The sequence below is a fragment of the Poecile atricapillus genome, chromosome 6 (assembly GCF_030490865.1).
Source record: "Poecile atricapillus isolate bPoeAtr1 chromosome 6, bPoeAtr1.hap1, whole genome shotgun sequence".
Classification (NCBI taxonomy): domain Eukaryota; kingdom Metazoa; phylum Chordata; class Aves; order Passeriformes; family Paridae; genus Poecile; species Poecile atricapillus.
In genome coordinates this window covers 35,513,345-35,537,125 of record NC_081254.1, presented here as the reverse complement: position 1 = coordinate 35,537,125, position 23,781 = coordinate 35,513,345, and the positions used below count along the sequence as shown (strand labels likewise).

General features: G+C 41.8%; 1 protein-coding gene across 2 annotated transcripts; it reads right to left on the bottom strand.

Moving 5' to 3' along the window:
• Window positions 1-276: 276 nt before the first annotated feature.
• EDRF1 (erythroid differentiation regulatory factor 1) lies at window positions 277-21,820 on the bottom strand. 2 transcript variants are annotated; one of them, XM_058840830.1, is made up of 25 exons: window positions 21,658-21,820; window positions 20,140-20,348; window positions 18,706-18,772; window positions 17,410-17,535; window positions 16,807-16,931; window positions 16,306-16,465; window positions 14,984-15,085; window positions 14,594-14,715; window positions 13,798-13,909; window positions 12,970-13,117; window positions 12,787-12,895; window positions 12,350-12,461; window positions 11,187-11,447; window positions 10,800-10,871; window positions 10,535-10,685; window positions 8,518-8,706; window positions 7,270-7,470; window positions 6,679-6,901; window positions 5,430-5,649; window positions 4,888-5,046; window positions 4,310-4,459; window positions 3,933-4,086; window positions 3,537-3,652; window positions 2,801-2,964; window positions 277-1,085 (listed from the first exon to the last, which is right to left on the bottom strand). In XM_058840830.1, exons 1-25 carry the CDS (start codon window positions 21,721-21,723, stop codon window positions 917-919), a joined length of 3,687 nt encoding a protein of 1,228 aa, XP_058696813.1. In that variant the 5' UTR covers window positions 21,724-21,820; the 3' UTR covers window positions 277-916. The 2 variants fall into 2 exon arrangements, with proteins under 2 accessions (XP_058696813.1, XP_058696814.1); XM_058840831.1 differs by lacking the exon at window positions 14,984-15,085 and having other exon boundaries at window positions 278-1,085.
• Window positions 21,821-23,781: the final 1,961 nt, after the last annotated feature.

Sequence of the window (23,781 nt, the reverse complement as noted above, 5' to 3'; positions counted from 1 at the left end):
CCTTTCCATAAAGTGGTTTATATTGTTTTTATGCAATAATGAACCACATTGATTTGTAGAAGAACATCAGGACATCAGATGTTAAATTCTGGAAAATTTTATCTTCAAATAATACATATTAGCAAAAAAACCAGTGTCATCACATGCTGAGGGTAAGACCCCAATCAGTGTTAGATTCGAGTTTACAGATTTTTTTTCTGTCTTTAAAATAGTTTTAATTTTGTTGGGCAGTTTGCTGCTCTGAGGAGGGTCATAACCAAGAAAAATAAGGCAGACTGTGTTTATATTTAATAAATAAATTTTTATTTAAAAATATCCTCTTGTTTATTCACAGTTTCAAGTTTGAAAAAGATAATACTATTCTTGATCAATTCCAACACGGCTGAAACCATTCACTTTCCAAAACAAAATCCCAGAGATGGCTGATAAACTGCAAGAGTCACATCAAAGCTAGAAAGGCACAGGTTTTTGTGCAGGATCCTCCCTGGGATTAAGAAGTGCATCCACATATTCCACAGAAATCTCCTCGTATACCTTGGGCTGCCTTTAGGAGTGGAAGTGTTCCAGTGCAGCTCTGCTTACAAAACACATTTCATTAAATACCAAACCAGAGCAGCCGTGAGGTTACATCTTTATGCAAAACATGGACTTCACTGCAACAGAAAAATCAGGAATTTCTCCATGGTGCAAAAGTTTCATTTTTATCTCCAGAACTCCAAGCTGGCATTTCAAACAAAGAAACGCTGGGAGTTGAACAAGGAGAGCTTTGTGGGGATAAAAAGGAATCCCTGTGCTTTCCCAGGTTCCAATGGAACAACAGCGGTGAGAACTCACCCTCAATAAACACAAACATCCCATGGGAACACCCCCAGTGCTCCCAGCAAGGCACTGGTGCTGCAGCTCTGCAGTGCTGCCCTCACTGCATCCCAGGGCTGCCTTCGCTCCTCGGATCCAGCTGCTCCAGCAAACTCAGCATGAGCTCCGTGCGCTCCAGCAGCGACATTCCCTTGTTGGCAGTGGCACGAAGCAGCAGGGAATAAACCTGCTTGTTTGTTTTCAGAGCTGCTTCTTCCTCATTGCTGCCCCTACAAAGAGAGCAGAGAATCCCAACTCTTAACCTGACCAATTCTCGTTCTGCAAATTATCAAGAGTGTTATTAAATAATGCTGATGAGTATCCCTGGGAATATGCTCAGCCCCCACCATGCCTTGCACTGCAGTCAGAGCATTCTGTTTATACTGCAGGCAGGAACATAAAATATAAACATAATATAAAATGTACAAGCAGCAGTCAAGTTAATTGCAAGTGCTTCAAGAATGATTGAGAAATGTTGGAGCAAATTAAATTCATCACGCACTTGGCGGGAATCAGGTTCATTTATTAAACAGAACAGGTAATCAATAAAAAGCCACTGAAATGCAAAGTATTTCTGGGATAAGTTACAACTATTCCCAGAACAAAGCATTACTTTCAATTGCTTTTCCCCTCTGATTTGCACAGCCGAGTTCTGTTCTGCTCATGATTCCACTTTGGGAAGGTAAAACTCGTGTCATCCATTTTGACTGCCAGGCTGCAAGTTTGGCAACACTGATTTTCCTACATGTTCTCCTGGTTTTTGCCAAAGTGCACCTGAGACCCTGAAGCAGCATTTGAGCTCCAATTTCCTCCCTTTTCGCCCCATTATTAAAGCAGAATGCAGAACTTCCCCTCTACAGAGCAGAAGGGAGGAAATGAACACAGGATGTACAGAAGGCACAAGAAAGGTTAAATCAAAGGTAGTTTCAAGCTTGGCCTCAAAGTTTCAAGGAGTTAAGCAGATTTAAGAGTCCCATTTCACAGCATTCAAACTGTAACAGGTTCCCTGTGTGGAATCTTCAGTGCAAAACCTCAAGATGATGTCAAGGTAAACGTGGGGGTAAGAACCCTCCAAAACAAAAAATGAGGAGCTGCTCATGTTATGAGACAACAGAACTAAGCCCATTTACTCAGTTAGCTGTGATATCTGCTTGGTAACATAAAGTTATCCTGTAAAAATCCTCTGTGTTTCACATATTCAGATTGCCACCTTGTGGAAGCTCTTTTTTAGGAGGTGAAAGCTCCTAACACTGCCTGAAAAGCAGCTGAAAACACACCCAGGCTTGTGTTCTCACGTTTTTTATTTACCAGTCCTACACTATCAGCAGACAACTTCCTGGGCACAATTAACTCATTTCACAGTTTACTTTTAGCAAAACAGCTCTCCCATCAAGCAAGTACTTCAATCCCCAAAATTATTAACCCAATTTCCAAGCCTTAAAGAATCCTCTAAAACTAATGCCACATTTTCAGAACCTCACTTTATGTAACATTAGGAACAGCTCCTGCAATCACACACTTGCTGCTGAGGGAGGAAAAGGTATTTTCTGGGTCCCAAAAGAAACACCACATCTATTCAGATCAAAGCAACAGAAGGAGTGGGGGAAGGAATTTGCTGTCCCACCAAATCTCAACATCTCTTCAAAGTCAGCACAAAAAGAAGTCAGGTTTCTCCTGAGTCCCAGCAGCGGGACAGAAGACTCCATTAGGAATTTGTAAATTCTCTGGGACCACAATCTCCCCCATACCCATCCCTCTCTTTGCAGCATTACTTATATGCCTGAATTTCTTCTCAAGTGTTCTGCTTGCCAAACTCCACTGACACTTGATCAGCAAGATGCATCAAGAGATCAGCAGCATCCAGCAGCTTCTCCCCCAGGAACTCTGCTCTGTCACACACCAATCCCATGTCAGTCAGGATAAAAGACATCAAGCTTCAACTTACCCAACCTTTTTTTTGCTTGAAGTTAACAATTTAATGGATTGGAGGAGAAGGAAAGACATCCTGGACTCAAAAATCCCAAGCAGTTTCGAGACTTCCTCTTTATTAAGTCCTGCAGAGGAATCATTCACTGACACGCTCTCAGCAGGACTTTTATCCTCACTGATCTACAGGAGAGAAACAACCCAAACAATTTGACTGAATTCCACTTTGGAAATACAGGGAATGATTTAAAACTCCCTCTTGCAGGTGAGCTGACTTCTACATGTGTTATCCAAACTGCCAGCCAAGGACACACACATCAGCACATCCTGCAAGCAATTCTTGACTGAGGCATCAGGAACATAATTCACACTGGCTACAGACAGCCCTGCACCTTTGAATGTTTAAATATTAAATCTACCAGAGAGAGAGAACTATACACAGATTCTGAAGTTCTTAGAGAAGACTTCTAAGGGACAGCAGAGTTGCATAAGGAAAACCCATTCACACACAGTCAGGCAGTCCACATCTGTACAAAAATGTTTTAATCCATCTCTGGATTATATTCTAGAGGAATTTTTCTTATCCACTTCCATGGTAAGTGAGAACTGCAATAGATCTAACTCTGTCCACACTCTTTTAGCCACTGGCTCTATGGAAAAGTAGCCAAGGAATATTTTAACTGCCAAATGACCATTCTTTTGTGAAGGCACAAGCCAGAAGGGAGCAGGTATCACACCACTTGAAGTTCCTTTACCTGTTCAGTTTCTGCCACAAGTTCCTTCCTGATGAGCTGAAATGCACCCTTGGTTTTGGTCATTATATCAAGGGCCCCAGACAGAGTCTTTAATTTCCCAGCACTGCTGTTCTGACCTAAAAAAAACCATAAAAATGAAGGACAAAATGCTTATGTTACAGACTGTATTTTTTTTCTTCCATCCAAAGACTTCAAGAATCAGGAAGAAAGCACATACTGCCCTAGTAAGCTGAAAACCAGCAAGATAAAAGTGCCTCATCTCCTCTCTTGAGGAAAATTCTGTTCTATTCTGAGCAGCAGACTGCTCCTGCTCTCATATAATTTTAGTTATCTAAAAATGAAACTAAGTAGGTAGTGGTGGTTTGGAAAGCTGTTTAAAGCCAGAGCTACACTTACTGGCCATTTGGAACTCTGCAAAGGCCACTCTCTCCAGCTGCACACGCAGGAACTCACAGGGTGCATCCTTCAGGAGCTGGAAGAGTCGCACTGCTTTGCTGTAGTGGAGATCAGCAAGGACACGGTGCTGCTTCCTCAGGTGTTCATCACCAACCTGCACTCACAGGAGGGCACACAGTAAATCCCCCCTCTCTGGATGCTCAGAGGAACCATTGGAAAGGTTTACTTGGAGAGGGTTAGGAAACAGCACTCATTTCTTTGGTTAAGTAATTGAAATAAACATCTCCCAGCTACAGATAGAAGGATAAATAGCAGCTCCACACATATTGAACATGGTAAGGACGGAATTTCGAAAATCCAAGAGTCTGGAGCAATACCTGGTTCCTGAGGCAGCTGTGGTACATGGAAGCCAGCCTGTGGTGGATGGTGGCAGCTCGGTACTGGCACAGGGGCTGTCGTTCAGACACTGTATCAATATCACAGTACTTCAAGGACTTCATCATGGCTTCGCTGACTTCTTTCTCTATCTGCAACATAAATAAGCACAAATTTAAAGAAAAAAATCCCTGAAGAAGGGTTTTTCTCAAGGGCATGTAGTGTAGGACAAAGGGAAAACAGCCTTAAGCTGAAGGAAGGGAGATTTAGAGTAGATATTGGGCAGGAATTGTTCCCTGGCAGGGTGGGCAGGCCCTGGCACAGGTGCCCAGAGCAGCTGGGGCTGCCCCTGGATCCCTGGCAGTGCCCAAGGCCAGGCTGGACATTGGGGCTGGAGCAGCCTGGGACAGGGGAAGGTGTCCCCAGCCATGGCAGGGCTGGAACAAAGATGGGCTTTAAGGTATTTTCCAACCCAGACCACTGTATGATTCTACAATTCCAATAGCAATTTTGCTCCCTGTTCAGTTTTCCAGGATGCCAACAATGCATATTTTCACACACAATGAATGCCCTCTGTTACCTGTTCCTGAGCCTTTCTGGATAAGGGAGCATAATCCTGCTGCAGAGTTGCCATGGTGAAATACGTTGTAGACAGCTCCCAGTTCACAGAATCCCAAACAGCTGGATGCACATCCCTCTTCCCCAGAGACCTCAGTGCCTTCAGGTAGTAGTCAATAGCCTACAAATGACAAAATCATGCACACAGTTACTGCCTGCATTTCTAGCAACCAGAAATCAATTTCCCTTTACTCAAAATATCTCCCTGAGTCTTCTTCAGTATTTCCCATTTGATAATCTCTTTAATTCTGACCATGCAATTCTTCTCCCTTGTGTGTGGTACTGTACTATGTTAAATATCAGCATCTGAATGTCACAGCAATCAAAGGTCAACATCACCACCAAAGCCCACACAGCAAGGATTAGGATAGCACAGAAGCATCTGGGAGAGCTATCCCATATTATTCCACCCAAATGTAAACATATTTACCAAAGTATTCACAAGTACCTGACAGTAAAAAGCATTTTGGGGTCTGAGCCCTGCTTAAACCAGGGAGGTGTTACCTTATTGTAATAAAGGGCCTCTTCTGGGGAAAACTCCCTTTTGAAGTCCCCTTCAGCTGCACAGTGGGCCTGGGCACAGATCCTCATCAGCCTCCCCGTGTTGCACAGCAGAAGGGCAGCATTGGTGGCATCATCAATGGACTCAAAATTCTGAATTCCTTCTTCAAAGCAGGAGAAACTTTTCTTCCAGAGCTGCTGCTCTGTTGTCGAGACGTTTTTACTCACTAGGATGAAGCACAAGGCTTAGAGACTCAAATTCCTCACAAGTCCTGAACAAACCCTTCCATTTTGTCTCTCTTATAAACCATCTCTTAAAATTTAAGGGTGGTAAAATGATTCTGAAGACCCAATTCACAGAAAACACTCCTAAGATTTCCATGTGGCTGAGGGTTTAATACCTGAAGTGCACTATTACACTTACTATACTTCCAAAAGAATTCCAATGATAGGACACACAGAACACGAGGAAGTTAACTGTGGATGCACCAGATTGCTTCCACAGTAATAATTCAGGAGATTGCAGTTACTTCTATAAATTCTCAGTATGAAGCAAATAAAATGTGACTTTTACAGACAGCTAAAATTCAGTATTTTAAGCTTTAATTTCAACTAAGTAACCTCTGCAAAAACTCAAGAGATGATCACAAATCAAAGAATTGAAAAGTCCAAGCCAAAATTCATCAACGAATACTTTGGTAAAGGTCACAGGAAACAGCTGGCATTTGGGAAATGTTTACCCTGTTTACACTGAACTACCAGCACCTCACTTGCTCTACTTAAGAGAAATCTTACTCCTAGACAATATTGGGTTTGTTTTCAAAAACAAAACCCCACTGAACACTTCACCCTAAAAAGCTTTTCCTCAAAAAAAGCCCACCAAAAATAAACCAATAGGATTCTTATGTTTCAAGCTGCTGCTTTTTCATGCTAGGCTAAACCATTAAGAATGCAATATTCTGTCCCTTTCACAACAGAGTTTGAAGTTTCCCTGACAGCTTTTTGAAAGCATTCTACACATTTTAAAGGAATTTCTCCAAACTATATATTCCATCATTCAGTTTAGGCTCAATTAGTTACAGTGTACAAGCCACAGGGATCTACTGTAAACAAATAACCACAGTGCACATTAAAAAAAACCCTACAAAGTCATTTATGTCCTCTTTATAACCAGAAATAGATTTTTCATACAATTAGTGAACTTGATCACTGCTATAGCTCCATGAAATGGTCAGGAATGGGAAAAGGATACTTGCCCACTCTCTCAGTCTGCACTGCAGCTGCCTGGTTCATGTAGAACACTCCAATCTCATTCCTGATATTGCCCATCCTCTTGAGCACCTGGATGTGCTGCTCTGGGTTTTGGCTTTTTAAGTTACTGAAGAGTAAGATTTCATAAGCTGCTTCATAGCATTTACAGCTGACAGAAAGCTGGTATTCCAAGTCTGTGGATAAATCTGTAGCCCAGGCAAACACTGGAAAACAAAATGCAAAGCCTTTGTGTCAAACAGTATTTCTCTAATTTAAGTCTAGAGAAAAACGCCCAGAGAAAGTACAGGACTCATGTCAGGCAGGTTTTATTTATTACTGGAACAGTTATTGCCTTTAGTTGTTTCACAGCTTCAGGCCATGTCATACAATACCTTGACAACCCCCTCCTGTATGACAGGCAGGATGAGCCTCCTCTGAAGAAAAACAGAAAGAAAAGAAAGGAAAAACAGAAGTGAAGTGCAATAACCCCTCTGCCAGAAGTTCTCCTAGTGCATGGTTTTGAGGAAGCCCAATGGAATTATTTATGTCTGTCACGTATCCAAAGTCTGGCACTTCTGTGTCAGGATCATACCTTGGCACCTGGATTCTCTGTGAAGGCTGTGTAATATCTCCTGATCTTCTTTTGTCTGGTAATTATATTCTTCGAGGTAAGCTGCTCTGTTGTTAGCATTCTGAGCCAGCATTAACTGGATATCTCCACAAAGGGTTAAGCACTGACACAGGAACACCAGCACCTCTGGCAGCATGCTGCCACACAGACAGCAGTAGGTATCTGGTGGAAAAAAACCCAAAACATGGATGAGGGAGGGGGAAAGAGAAGAATTACACATGAAAAGGCTTGACACAGACTGACAAGATAATTGGGTTTCATGTTATCTGTCTACATACAGAGAATAAGTGTGACAACATGTTATCCTCAGAAGAAATAATCTATTTTAAAGTCACCATTGCTTTACACAGCTGATGGTTTAAAAAGAGCCCCTGTGCTGTCCAAGATGAGCAGTCACTGTGGTAATTACAAATGCTAACCTCAGATTTGACCAAGAGGAAACTTTCTGCAGATTAACTCAAGGGAGATACAGCCTGAAAACTTAATTTCCAAAAGGTAGAGTTTAAAGTCTATAAAAGACTGAAAGCTGCAGAGTGCTGTGAGTTGTTGAGAGGTCTGTTGATGATTTGTGCTAAGATCAAGTGAGTTTGCTTTATAAACATCCTCCTGCTCTAAGACAGGAGTTTCCCCTTATGGTAAGGAAATAGCAGCACTTTAGCACTAAGTAACTTGCATTTCCCAGTTAGTTACTCTCATTATGGCAGTATTAGTCTAAAGAGCTTGATTTTACTTTTTTCCTTTTCCTCAGTAATACTTCAAGATGTATTCAGTTTTAGAGGAGCAACCAATTCAGCTGCTGAAGAGGTTTAGTATTTCTCAGTCAAGGATATATTTAAATAACATGGGAACCACCAGGGGAAAAACACCAGCTTGCAGCAGCATCACTTGGAACACAGAATTGTGTTCCAAGTCTTTGCCTTGGCACCAGGGCAGACTCTCCCAAATTCAACTGCTTTGGAGCTCCAAATGTGCCCTCAAGTTCCCAACCTGTCAAAATAGGATGGTCTTTCTACTGATCAGTAACAGAAGTTATCCTCACTACAGACTTCTACCCTGAATACTGAGCTGGACACGGAGTTTAACTAAACTCAAGCTTGCCAGACTTGTCACTGCACACCACAGGGAAAAAATCATGCACAGCAGTATCTGATGTGGTGACAGATATCTCCTGAGAGTGGCACAGGTGACAAATCCATTCAAGGAACTCACCATGGCACTGCAAGGCCAGCTTGATGTATCGCAGTGCTCGCCCGTACTTCTGCAGGATCATAGCAGCATCAGATAGGACATAATAAGCTCTGGATGATTTCAGGATGAGCTGGAGTTTCATTTTATACTGCCACGATCCAGGAATCATTCCTGACTGACTGGAATGCTTCCCCTTCTGGAAGGAGCCCACTGTAAGGGGAACAGAACCTCGTCAGTGAATCTCCCCTCTTATGTGCCAGAGGTTGGACACGACTCCATCTACACAGGCAGGATGGAAATTGCCCGATTACAGCCCTGCACAGGCAGAGCTCTGCCAGCTCATCTGCCACTCCATTATCATCTGCAAAACAGACCCAACATGTGGCACTTTTCCATGCACTACACCTGGCAGCAGGATGCTGGAATCCAGTGGGACAGTGACAGTGCAGGTGACCTCTCTGACCTCAGACAGCTTGTGAAACACAGGAGCAGAGGCCAACACTACTCCCTCAGGGAGCAATAGAAAACACCAAGGAAGCCATAGGCAGAATTTGTCATCTTCTTCACCAAATCCTTGAGATAAATGCTCAGTTTCTGCATGAACAGTCTCAGTGAGAAAGCTGCCATGTGTGGGTTTAGCCTCCAGCACACAAGAACCTGGATAACCTGGTCAGGTTATCCCACAGGAAAAACCAAGCACTTTCTCACAGTCATTTCAAGATGTCCTCTGCATAAGGTTATAAAGAGCTTTTCTTTAATGCTGTAGTGGTTATGGACCCAGAAAGAACAGGTCACTGTTCCTGATTTAAGGCCTGTCCCTGCTAAGGGACAGAATTTTGCTCTGACAGTATTTGTATATAGAAATTAGTCTCTTGCTTAAGGTGGACCTACAAGGCCTGATTTGTAAACCCACAATCTTACAACAGTATGTAAATATGTAATAAATAAATAAAATAAATTCTTAAGCACCACATGTTCTATTAGGACAAAGCCAAATCTAAAACAGTAACACCCCACCCAGCTAAGGACACACACACTGCACATACCCTGTATCCATACACTATTCACAACTAGTTCTCCTAAAGTTCAAAATTCCAGGATTTAGAGCACTTATCTTTTCCATATGCATGTAAATGTGTACATGTGGCAAAGAAAATATGTAATTCACATCACAGAAAACAAAACCATGGACTGGGAAACAGAAGTGAGCAAATAGCACTGCTGCTACTTCAGGGATGGACTCAAGCACAGATCCAGGAATTTGTGTGAGTGTGAATAACTCAAAACTGATCTAGCTTCTTATTCAGAGATTTTTCAAAGGGAGAAGGGAGGAGAAAGGAAAGAATAAAGAACTGCCAAAGTAGGCAAGACGAATTTTTTGCTGGGCTATGCTTACAGGGCTCCTTGCCCTGCGGAGAACTCTACTACTTTCAAACAAAAGTCTTCCCTGGAACTTTTTATATCACTCCAGAACAAAATAAAATTGAGTGCCTGTAGTCTGAAACTTCTGGAGTTTGAGCATTTAAGCAAACAAAACATCTTTTATTTGCTGCTTCCTTCCACAACTGTAGAGGTACAAGAAAGAAAACAGAATCCTACTTAACATTTTTTATGCAATTCAAGCACCAAGCCTAATGTAGGAACAGAAGGGAGAAATTCTTCCAGAAAATATCCAGGTCACACATACACACAAAGAAATTAAGCCTATTTTTAAAACAACCCACAAAACTTACGGTGCTCCACATACCAAACCTCAAAATACCAAGCCCTTATGGAAGTCATCTGAAAGCCACATCTAAATAGGGTCCAGTAAAATCATGTGTTGGCTAATAAAAGATTCTTTGCTATGCAAAAATCTCAAATGAGCTTCTCCTTTCATATTTAAAAAGGAACAGACTGTTCTCTAATCTTCAGTGCACTTTTCCTTAGGCAATGGTGTAATTAGTGATTTAAACACACTGGCTTGACAATCAAAATAAAGTAGCAGAAGTTTGTGTTGGCACTGGAAAGGTCTTATTTGCACAACAATACAACTTACTTTTGTCTAGAAATAAGGCCATCTGTTTTTCCAGAGACTCAGGACCACCACTGGTGGATTCATCCTCATATTTCAACGGGATTGGAGTGCTGGGGTCAGCTGCAGGAAGGTCACCCTCTTTTTTGACACTGCTGTCAACAGACTTCAAACCCTGCAAAGGGAGAAATCTTTTCATTCACCTTGAAAGCAATATTTAGTAAACACAGAGCAGATGAAGAATTGAGTGGGAGGTGAAGCATTCTCAGGAAGTTGGCAGTGAACTCACCTCCAGGACGTGGTTGAGCACCAGCCTGCAGCGCTCCTCTGTGCCGTGGCAGACAGGGAATGCACAGCTGGGCTTCAGTGGGGCACGAAGGGGGAGAAAGAGAAAAATGGTCAAGACAGGAAATATAAAAATGACTGGCCAGAAGATGCAAATGACAGGCAACATCAAGACAAAGTGGAATATAGTAAGGAAAAAAACCTACACGGAGCCTGCACTACCATAAAATTCAAACAGCTCAGATTTTATGAGCAGCTTATGAAGTGTTTCTTTGTCTACTTCAGTTAACCTGAAGGCAAAACTACCAGGGAACTGAATTTCACTACCCACTTTTGTCCCATGGACTCAAGTATCCAGAAAACCCTTCAATACTACCACAGTGTCACTTACACGTATTCGATGCACAGACTTGTACTTTTCTGGTACTGACAACTCCCCAACAGATTTGATTATTGCCACTGCTTTATTGTCATCTGGGGGATCAGAACTGTTGCTGTAAGAACCATTTTCATCACTGTCTGGCATCTCTTCCTCTTCCTCACTGTAACTTTCATCAGAATTTCCATTTATAGGGAAGTCTGCGCTGTCTTCTTTTTTTGGTTCATCCAGCTGAAAAAGCTCTGATAACATGTAGTTTGCTGAAGCAATAATCTTTGCAAAGAAGAGAAAAAAATGATTCATTCTCAAGTTAAATTTTTCTTTTGAGAGGCAAGAATATAAATTATCTTAGGATAACGAAGACAGAGGATATGCAAAGAGGTGTTTGATAACCTGTAAATACAGCCTGAGCAAATTCCCTGGAAGGGAAAAGGATCCAAGCTGTTGAAGTTTAGAAGAGAATAAAAACCAATTGGTAGAGAACAAGTACTGCCTGTTGTAACAGCTTGCAGATCACAGGAAACAACACAAGGATCTCATGCAAGCAAAAAAAAAAAATAAATTGAAGAGATTCCATTTGGAATTTTGAAAACCTTTAACAACTCTAGAAAGAATCCACATTCTTATTAGTTTAATGTGTGCCACATTTGTAATCCATTCTAAATATGATTCAGATTCTTCACAACACATTTTTGGGGATTCATTTTCAGTTGAAAACAGCTTAAATCATTTAGAGACTCTCCAGCCCACCTCACTTATCAAGGCAGGTTGCTCAGAACTGTGTCCAGCTGGGCTTTGAGTATCTGAAAGGATGGAGACTACAACTTCTCTCATTGGCTTGTCCTAGTTTTCTGCCACTTTCAGAGTAAAAATATTCATATATTCACATTTTACACCTTTTAGCCAGGATCTTCTCCCAAAGGGCTCTCTGGCAGCAAGAACAGCAGAGTGAATGCAATGCAGGACAGAAGACTTGTGCTTCAATGAGTGGCAGCAAAAAATACTAATTAAAAAAATAGCATGGGGATTCCTTAAAAATAAAAATTTTAAGTTTGTTTATAAATCTAAATTCTCTCCTTTGGAAGGAAAAAGTAGGACACTTTATTACCAGGTTTATTACGATTACAGCATCTGTTATATTTACACAAAAGTGCAAGAAAACATTGAATTCTTACTTGAGGATGTCTGCCATTGTCCAACAACTTCAGACAATTCAGGAGCAATGTTCTGATTGTGCCATAGTGCTTCTTGTTCTGGTTTTTCTTCAGCATCATATTGCAAGCAACTCTAAGAGAAAGTTGAACAAAACAGTGAAATCCCTGCATAATTTCTTTGTACTAGAAAAAAAAAGAAACTTTAAACAATATTCTACAACTGTAGATCTTCTAAACTTCATGATGGGTCTACAAGACTTTATCAGCAAAGAAATTTACATGGAGAAATGGTGAAAAGGAAAGTATGTTTTGATCTAGTGGAATTAAGATTTAGCAAGTTTGTTATTTGTATGATTTTGTTATTTGTATGATTGTTATTTGATTATGATTTTCGGTCTGTGTTCTGAATAGAACTGCAGCAAGAATTGAGTATTGCAACAAAAATGATAAAAACTCACTTGTACAGCAGAATTGCCACTGGCATTGTAAAAGGGTTTTGGTATTTGTCTTCAGTCTCTTCACAAAGTGTGGTGAGGTCATAGAGCTTTACTATGTCACTCCCACTTGCTGAAAAGGAAAATCTTTCATTAATCAACATCACATTAACATCAATCCTTTCAAAGTGATCTAAACCTTCTTACCTTTAAACAGCCAATAGGTGTGTCCTTCTTTGGTGCAATTTGATTTCAGAAAAGATAAGATATTTTGAGCAATATCTTTTATCACTTTGGTAGAAAAATTAGAGTTTTCCAAATTGGGAATATCTTCAGTCTTGATCATTTCATATTTCTGCAAAGAACAGAAATTAAAACTCAAGCTTAGGAGGGCTTCATGACACCAAAATTAATATATCAGTGTCTCTATCAACAGCTTAAAGAAACAAAACCTGTTATTATGATAAATTTAGTCAATTTCTATGCTTTACTTCAAGCAAGCACATCTTGACTAAACTATTCAGTCAAAGCTTTAAGAAGGATCCATTTCTGTCACAAACATGGTGAATGGAGAACAAAAGATGATGATAAATAAGGGGAAGAAGGTACAACATCTGTTATTTCAATGAAACCTAGTCAGCCTAGGAAACAACTCCAGGCTACCAGGTAGAACAAAAACACAGCCAGTCTACAGTAAAACAGAATAAAAAACACTCAAAAGCTTGCATCTGTCTTGGCAAGGGAACACTGAAGATTTCAAGATATAAGAAACTGATTTCTGCTGTTACATTTTATATTCTTGCCTTCACTCACACATCAAGGGAAGAAGGAATCTTGCATGCATGAGAGGGGAAGAAAGAACACACTATTTTTAGATGACTGCTGCAAGCTGTCTAAGATGCTTCCAATTCTGCAACACAGGATTTTTGTCATCTTTGCTCAGAACAGTGTGAAGGATCTGTTATAACTGAAGCAATTTTAGAATATGAAGAATAAATTATTATTTTAAGGCATAATGCAAAGAATCAGACTTACCTGAACAATTCCATTGACGTGGAAGCACATCACAAGCTCTGGCACGTTGCATATTAAGTTGTCCAACCAATAGTCAATCCCTGTTAGCACATTTATTGGCTTGTTGTTATCCCTAAAACAAAATATTTCTAGTGTTGTTTCAATCTTTGTTTACCCTTCAGGAATTATTAGGGATGTTTACTAATGGGATTTGGGTTTAAGTCACCTGAGAGTGGATGAATACTAAAACAATTGTTTGTGAATTGTTATATTAATGACCAAGTTACAGCAAAACAGATGTGCTGATCTCTCCAATGGAATATGCTCACATTCCATCAGCAGTTTGGAGTTTTTGCCCACATTTAACAGGCTTCAGATGTCACATTATTACCAAAATAATAAGTACTTCAGAAGTTAGCTGCAACTAATTATAGCACAAGCCTTCTCCCAGAGCTTCCAAAATTCGTTGCAGGGCAAGTTACTGTTAATTCCTAAATGTGTCTTAAAGAGATGACAAATACACCAAATCATCTTCAAGTTTTTGCTCTTTCTTTGCCAATGTAGAGGCAGGAACTAGAAGAGTGGCAATGAAGGGACTGACATTAAATTGGGACTGGAATAGTTCTGTCTCACTGTTCAATAACATTTTAAGTGCTTATGCCCAAACAAGCAGCTACCAAAATTCAGACTCTCAGCAGGAGAAATATTACTGCTGTCTTTTATAAAAATAGCAAAAAATGCAGATAGCTGACTAGGAAGCAGAGTACCAAATCAGACAAGGCTGGTATGAATAATATCTACAAACTTCTAAGCTCACCTGAGACGCAGGCTCACAGCAGGGTATCGCCCACCTCCAAATATTGGCATATTTGATCCCACCAACATGTGGATATCTTCAAAGGTCCAGAGGATATTACGAACAAAGTCATTTTTAAGTCCCTTCATTAAGAGAAAACAGAACTGGCCTGTAAATCAGTGGTATAACACCTGTTCTCCATGACATTCTGTGGAATTATGAGACAGCAAGAAGCCAAAGCAGCAAATAAAAGCCAGCACGTGACGAACCCGATGCATTCACGGGAACTTAAAATTGCAGATGCCACAAAAGCTACTTCTACAGGGACTGAGGTTTGCCCTTGGTTCCAGCTTATGCCCAGTTTGGAGGCGTTGGTTTAACCTGGGGGTTCAGCTCTCACATAAAGCATACCTGACTGTTCTCCCCGTCATTGAACAAAGGAGTCAGGTTTTGTTCTCTGGGGGCTGAGGCCACGTGCCCCACTAGATATGAGGGTTCAAGAGGCACATTTCCCTGTGGAGAGCACAAGGATAAGGAGTGATTCTGCTGCTGAGATCAAGTCAGCCACTTAAAAAGATACGAACAACAAAGCACGTAAGGGAAAAACCTTTACTTCCAACATTTTTAAATATATCTGCATTAAACTGCAAAAAGCCTCTAGGCAGGGACTAGAATGCTTCTTTTCTATAGTTAGTGCCAAAATGTTGTATTTTGTAATATTATCAGAGGCTCTGGGAAGAAACCAGGAAGTATTTACAGGAGCTCCTTGTTAACCCAGGGTCAACACCAGATTATGAGCATCCAGAAGCAAAACCTCTATCCTGCTGATTTATTTATGAACTGAAGAAAATGGCACTGTGCAAATGCACAACAGACAAACAGTCTGCTGAATTGAGCAATGGTTTCTCAAGAGGGTAGAAGAGTCATTTTTCTAAAAGCTTTCAAGCACTGAAGTATTTCTCCACTTCACACAACACATGCAGTTACAATTTCATGGCCAACGTAGGTTAGAAGCTCCCTAAATTTGGCAGATCAGTTGGTAATATTGTGCAAACACAACTGTAGCATCATTATTATATTAATGCAGACTGAAGACAGCAGATCTTTCTACCTCTCCAAAATGTAATTAATTCCTGTTTAGTATTAGTCACAAAAACCACAGGAATTAACAGTTTTCATAAATAAGTTTAGCCAGAATAGAAACACTGAACTAGGGCCTGATACTAATCATAGTTTGTTGCATAATTGCTGTAAACATCTCCCCTTTCACTTGTGTAATCTCATGGCAAGTATATTTAAGTAGTTTAACTGTTTTCCCTTTTGAGAAATTTTGATTTTCCTCTTCACCTAATAAATTCAGGACCACCTGAAGATGGGTTTTAATAGCAGATTAAAAAAGGAAGGCCAGAACTTTAAGCTCCCAAATGCACTTTTTGATTATCAGGATTTTCCCACTTTCAGACAAAGGCACTGATGACTACTCTTACCAAAGGCTTTGTTTCTCAAAGATGCTGGGATAAACAGCAATTTAACATTACAATGACAGAACAAGTATGTGAAATTTGGAGCTCTGAACCACTGGCAAATCTGGAACTGCACCTCCTGCCAAGTTCTCCTTATGCCTTAGCTCTGCTCTTTCAGCAAAGGGAGCTGCAGCAGCACTTCTGAGAACCCTTCCACATCTGTGGATCTACAAACACTGTGGTGCCATGTAAAACATTCTCCACACCAACCTGGTTAGAGGCACCTGGATCTTCCGATAGCGAGGAAGGCATTTCAAAAGGAGCTGGCCAGGAGGCCCTTCCTGCTTCATCACTCTCACCTGCAACAGGACCCTCCTGGTGCTGCTTGGAAGTGGAAGGAACAGGCTGAGCAGCTCCATCTCCATTAATGCTGACAAGGGAACATTTACAAGTTTAGCTGACAAGACGCAAACAGATCCATTTTTAGAGTTGTTATGTTTGATGCACCCTTGCCAACAAATTACTTGGCTGATATGCAGTTAATTAAATCATGCTGTTTATTTTATTCTTTTGTATTTCAATTTTAAAGTAAAATACTTCAATTTCTGTGAAAACATTTCATGTTATTTCCTGACCTCACCCCTCAATTCCCTCTGTGTAAGAAGAAAGCAGTAAATAAGACAGACCATAATGGAATTTTAACATTTACTCCAAGACGAAAGCCAAGCAAAAGTGGTGCAGAATTCAAGTTTCATGCAGACAAAAGGTTACCTGTAATACAAAAATTTAGAAAGTATTGCCTTCTGGTACCAATGTTCTTTACTCTTCTTTTTTCTTTGCCACTTCTGATCAATCAGCCTTTGATAAAACTCTTTCAGCCACGTCCAGTCCCCTGTCTAGGCAACAGAAGAAATATGAAAATAATGTCAAGAAGCATCTGCAAAATAAAACAAGTGCCTTATAAACTCAAATACTCAACCACAAGAAGAAACCCAGAAAATAACTTCAGAGCTGGAGTCCTGAATTGGTCATTTATTGCAAATACAGCTTCTAGGAAAGTTATGGTTTTACTGAAAATTTGACTTAATTAGAAAAGCAGATATGCAAGAGGATACATAGTAAGAAATACATATTGCTTATAAAAATCAATCAAATGGTATAACAATACTGAATTACACAAAAATGAGACAGAATACTAACCCTACAGTACCATAAACACAGGACATCAATGTAGTGGGTAAATTGCTGCAGAACAGAAGACCTTTGGTACCCATATAGGATTTTTAGGGATTTCCAGACAATTTCTTGCTACTCTGTTCCTGAAATAATGCATTTTGCCCATATGCCACAGTTATCAAGAACTAAGTGGTTCACCTGAGACGATCTCATGAAGAGTTCCTGGATATCCAGCTCATCCAGCAGGAGTGTCCTCCCAATTCTGTGCACTGCCATGCTCACATGGGACTTGCTGTAAGGGATCTTCAGGAGTTTTTTGATGTTCTTGCAGAAGAAAATGAAAAGAGAGAATATCCAATGTAATTATGCTGCACTGGAAGACAATTCTCAGGAAAGTAAGGCCCCATCATGTGTAACAGTGACTTAGGGAGACTCCAAGTCTAAACTCCATCACTCCAAACATCCCCTCTTCCTTTTTCCCCCCAGCCCCCTTTGGTCAGTCAGGGTCACCTGTCCTGGCTGTGTCTCTTCCCAGTTTTCCATACACTCCCACCCCCCTGCCAGCATGGAAAGCAGGAAATGCCTTGGCTCTGTGTTATCCCTGCTCAGCAACAATGAGAACATCTCTGTATTATCAACCTGTGTTCAGGACAATCCCAACACAGTCCCTTACCAGCCACTGGGAAGAAGATTAATTCTACCCCAGCACACATGGTCAAATAAAACTTGACAGTGCCAGAGATTTTAAAACCATTCCACAAGGAAATACACTTGCTGAGGGCAGAGAACACAAATGACAGTGATAAAGAGACCAAGGTGTCAATAGAAACAACACACATGGCTTAAACACATTCTCTGATTGGATCACCATGACCAGGTACCAACAAAAATGACAAAAATATGCAAGTGGAAGATTTGGATTGTAAACCTTTATTTTCACAGCAGGAATACCAATTCTTTGTCAGGTGCCCAAAGCAATCCAGACAGAGATCTAAGTCTGAATGCAAATCTGAAAAATATCAACATGAGTGTGTTTCCTCCTCTGAGTAGCCTCATCTGAATTCTACAGATATTACCAGCACCAAAAGAGTTGACAAAAATAAAGGAAAGAAGAAGTTGGAGGGGAGCTCTCTCTTCTAAATAAAAATAGAAAAAAAACATCTTGAGAGTAACAGTTTGCATCAAAATAACTGATTTCAAACACACAAGACCACTACCTTGCAAGACTGATGTGCTACATTCACCAGACTGCATACTTCCACTGCAGATCATTTATATCATATATATCATATATAACTCCAGAGGAAATGTAACTTTCTCTCTACATTTCTTATTCAGTGATCACAACTCCCTTACTTGGTGATCTGTGATTCATTAAGGGAATTCTCCTTTTCCCCAAAGGACACAAAGATGCCAGGAGCCATCACAGTATCTTAAAATAAAAGTTTATGCAATGCAAGAATTTGAATGAGAGAATTTAAGATGCATCCATACCTCTGAATCAGATACGACATCCACATCATTTCCAACTGAGTCAATGAAGTCATAGGCCATCCCAAAGCTATTTTAAAAAAATATTACAAGTTAAGACAGTTCCAGTGTGACATTACAGACTGGCTTTTATATCTATTAAATCTTTGAAAGGTTTCATTAAAAAAAAAATAACCCAGCTAAACATCACCAAGTGTAATGAGACCTAAAAGTCACAAAGTGATTTCATCTTTATATTCTGCAAGTTTTTCAAATACATCTTTGAAAGGGCTTAGATCTAATTACAGGACATTCTAAAACACTAAAAGTTTTGTTGAAATCAAGGAAAATAAGAGAAAATTAAGGATTCTTTTTAACACTGAATATAAGAAAAGATCTTCAAGGAGTTTCTCTTTAACGCATTAAGCATATTAAAGACTTTAATTTTAGTAGCTGTAATTGAATTTTACCTCTTATTCACATTTTCCAGAGCTGCCCTACATGTTGTAATAGACACATTGTCTCTTCCTCCACCCTCGTTAAGGAAATTACAAGGTACTTAAGTTGGAATATTTCAATGTACAGATCATTCTTTAAAACAAATCCAGACACTACTAAAATCTAAAGCATACATGATGTGCAAGTTATACTCTCGTTATCAGCCTTTTAATACTGACACTAGAGAAAGAGATTGAACTGCCAGCCTCTATTTGACAAACACAGTATCTAAAATAAAGATGAAAAATTCATAAAGCCTTGAAAAAAAATGTTACTCTGCTCCAAAAAGTACAGCTCCTAAAAAAGATGAAGAGGATGTAAACACAGACCTTGAACAAACTGTTAAATTTCACTGACTGGCTGACTTGGTGTGAATCTGCTTGTTCAGCACAGGATTTGAGCCTCCGGCTTATGAACACTCTGAACTGAACTCATTCAACAATTTAGCAAACATTCCAGAGAAAGGTAACACTGCTTCTTGGGTGTGCCCCCCATTTCATCAACAGAGTAATAGAAATATGAAATCCTGATATAAACATAAAATTTCATTTGCCATTGGTGAGGTCCAGTTTCTAAAGATCCAGAAGAGCTATAAATTGTTTTTCAAGGAGAACCACATGTTCCATTTTCACCTGCTATCAAAGGCAGAAGGGCTGGCTGAACCAGTCCAGTTTGATCTGGGCCAACCAGGGAAGAACAAAAAGTCAGTTTGACTGTCTGAAGTAAGGTGTCAACATACACACAAAGTAATAATCAACATCACCAATCACTTATAAAGGAGACAAAATCAGAGCATAGAAGCAACAAGATGAAAAACTAGAGGGAGAATGGTTAAGACAAAGCAATATGTAGTTGCTATGGCAAAACCTGTACTTTCTACTTTAAATTATATAGAATCCAAGCTCACAATCAGAATTATTATGAAAGGCCTGGAAAACAACAGGGGCTGCTGTTATTTACCTTGAGAAGGGTTTACTTTTTTTGCTGTTGCCCAGAATGGTTGTCCCTGCTGGTCCCAGCTTGGCACTTTCCCGTAACCAGTTGGCAGGAGGCAGCTTCAGGTCTGTTTTCTCCTGCAGACGAGCAAAGGCTGCTTGAGGAGGGGCTGAGGAGTATTTCACCACAGCACAGCTCTTCACCTCATTGCCTCCAAGGAACAGCACCGACCCCTGGTTTCCACAGAGAATTTAAATTAGTCTTCTAAGTGTTGGCAAATAAATCTATCAGGCTTGCTCTGTGATAACTTATTTTTAATGCCATGTGAGCAGTACCCCATCTTATATTCATTTACCTTTCCCCAGCACATACAGTTTTCCAGTTATCACAATTCCAACTCCTGTCAAGCATAAACTTCACTTTACGAATTATCACAGAATCATTTATGGTGGAGAAGACCTCCAAGATTATCAACTCAAATATGCAATGGATCACCACACAGTCACCCAGACAGAGCACTGAGGTGCTCTGTAGTCTTTCCTTGGACATCTCTGTGGGGGATGTCCACTACTGCCTAGGACAGTGGGTTATCCTAACTTGACAACCTTTCCCATGAAGGAATTCTTCCTGATGTCCAACCTGAGCCTCCCCTGGCCCAGCCTAAGGCCATTCCCTCTCCTCCTGTCGCTGCTCCCTGGGAGCAGAGCCCAAACCCCTGGCTGTAAGGGAGTTGTGCAGAGCCAGAAATTCCTCCTGAGCCTCCTTTGCTCCAGGCTGAGCCCCTTTCCCAGCTCCCTCAGGAGTTCTCCAGCCCCTCAATGTCTTTCTTGACATACCAGCCCCAGAGCCAATACCAGGATTTGAGGCTGGACCTCAGCAGTGCCCAGCACAGGGGGACAGCCACTGCCCCGCTCCTGTGGCCACACTGCGGCTGATCCAAGCAGGATCCAAGGATGTGGCTGATCCAAGGACAGTGGCTCTCCTGTCCACACTGAGGTATGAGAATGAAGTGCCTCCAAGGTCAGCTACCCACACAACACAAAATCACTTAGGCTAAAACAAATACATGACTCCCACTGAAGTTTGTCAAAGTAGGTGTTTATTAGCATCAAGTGCTCACTAACACCAACATTACCACCCACATTAGAGCTAAACACGCTTCTGCCTTAGCAAATAATCATAAATTAAATAAGCCTCGTGTCTGCCTATTTCTTTTGAAACACAGCAAAACACGCAGCTGTCACCCGTGTGCGAGGAGCTTTGAACTAACACACGTCGAGGGAAAAACAGCTCCACAGGACACCACTTACGTAAATGCAATGTACTTAGGCATAACAACACCAACACTGCTCGCAATTAACGCTTAATCATAATTAGCGCGTTCCCTACCGCACTCCGGCCCTGACAAACCGGAAAGAGGATCAAAAACACCGCTTCAATTAAAACTCCACTGGGGGCTGTGTCTGTAGCCACGGCTCGACCCCCCCCCGCCCTCAGCCCCGCTACCTCACCTACCACGGCCCCCCCCTCAGCGCCGCTCACCTGCTTGGGCTCCTCGGCGTCTCCCCTCAGCGGGGCAGCGGCGCTCGCGCCGCAGGGCTCCTCCATAGCCCGGGAATGGTCCGGGAATGGTCCGGGAAAGGAGCCGGGAAGGGCCGGCGAGAGCGGAGCCGCTTCCCGGGGGCGTCCGGCCGGGAACCGCCACCTCTCGCGAGACTTTTCGAGAAGGCGCGGGAAGGGCGGGCTCTGAGGGCGGCGCCGTGAGGGGAGGGAGTGGCGGCCGCTCCGTGAGGGGCGGGCGTGGTACGCCCAGTGGGATAAGTGAGTCTTTGAGGGTGGAAAAACTCGTGGCCTGGCTGTATCCGGTCCCTACCTTGGCAATTATACCAAAACAAGGAGTGTCACGTCCAGTCGTTCCTTAAACGCCTTCGGGGATGGGACTGCACTGCCCCCCTGGGCAGCCCCTTCCAATTCTTGGCCTTTCCATGAATAATTTTTTCCCTAATCCCCAATCTAGACCTCCCTTGGCACAGTTTGAGGCCATTGACAGCTGAGCCAGAAGGTCTCCCCCAGCCTTCTTTTCTCCAGGCTTGTTTGGCTTTCCTGGATAACTGGGACCTTAATGAAACAAGCGAAAACTTGATGAGGGGGTACCTCAGCATGGGAGAGGATTGAAAATTGCAGTGTCCTGCCCTCTGCTTGTACGCTGAGTTCAACAAAAGCTAAGCTGTGATAGCTTCTGTAAGCAAGTAATTCCTAAATAGTGCCGATGGGATTTTTAATTCCTATAATTTTTCTTGTAGTTGGTATTCCTCATTCTCTAAACCACAAAAGGCAGTACACTTAATGGCTGGTCAGGTAGTACATATGCTGACTGCCTCTTAAATTACACCTATAGCTATCTAAAGCCACATACATCTTTTAATACACACACACACACACACATATACATGTAATCACAGAATGGCTGGAAGAGACCATAAAGATCATCCAGTGCCACCCCAGCCTTGGAAGGGACACCTTCCCCTGTCCCAGGATGTTCCAAACCCCATCCAGCCCGGCTTTGGGCACTGCCAGGGATCCAGGGGCAGCCACAGCTGCTCTGGGCACCTGTGCCAGGGCCTGCCCACCTTCACAGTGAACAATTCCTTCCTAATATCCAATCTAAACCTAGTCTCTGTTAGTTTGAAGCCAAAATGGACACAAGTGTCATGTTTTTACAGTCTGTCAAGGCCAAGGAGGCCAAGTCTTGGTTTGTTATACACCAGCCAAGTGTGCTGCAGTTAAATAGTTGGGATGTTTCCAAGCCAGCACTTAAACTCAAAAGCAAAAAAATCCTTAAGGCGCAGCCAGGTTTTCTGTAAATATTGGGCGTGTGTTCAATTAAGATGTGTGTATCCATAAAGCCATTTTCAAGAGAGCAGGAAGTTACATCTTAAAAATTTTATCTCTAACGTCCTTTGGGTTTTCCTCAAACACAGCTCTCTCCACGCATTCCTATTCAGGCTGTAAAGTGTCACTGAAGTGATTGTGCAGAACCGACTTGTTTTTAACATTCAATCCTTTGACGAGCTGTTATTTCTCTCTCCCCTGCAGCACATGAGCAGGAGCAGCGTTTCCCGGCGTTGCTTTTGGTTGCTGGATCTCCTGAGACACCGGGGGGGGCTCTGAGGTCACAGGGGAGGGTTCTACGCACCGCCCGCTCTGCCAGCAGGTCTCCAGGGAGCCGCAGTGGCACTTCCAGCGTGCCCTGGGGTGGCAGTGACACCGAGAAATGTCTGAGGACGGGCGCGACCAGCCAGCTGACCGGCGCCCTGGCGACTGGGTAAGGGCTGAGCAGGACCCCTGTACCCCCAAAGGGCTTCTTCATGCTTAAACTCTCAAAAAAGCACCATGCTAAGGGTGACTGGCCATTAGAAGTGAGTCTTCCCATTCCTGAGGTTTATGAGGAGAAAGTGTCCTACGTATTGAGAGGAAGTGTGTAAAAGTTCTGGCTTGCTAAGTAACCCTGGCTGGGTTTTGGTTTTTTTTCAGTTTTCCAGCAATGCTGGAGATCTCTTATTTTATAGTTAGCCCTGGTTGATTTTCCTTCTCTTCTGGAAAACTCCAGCCAAGGTTCACCTTAGTTCTCACCTCCAGAAGAATACTGTGATCCCATCAGAAACA

Excerpts from the sequence above, each read along its gene's own strand:
- EDRF1 (XM_058840830.1), bottom strand. The coding sequence starts at position 21,723 with ATGGAGGAGCCCTGCGGCGCGAGCGCCGCTGCCCCGCTGAGGGGAGAC. Across the intron at positions 8,707-10,534 it reads GGCCTTATTTCTAGACAAAA|TGGGCTCCTTCCAGAAGGGG; the intron begins GTAAGTTGTATT and ends TTCCCCTTACAG. Across the intron at positions 7,471-8,517 it reads GCTGGCCTTGCAGTGCCATG|ATACCTACTGCTGTCTGTGT; the intron begins GTGAGTTCCTTG and ends TTTTTCCACCAG.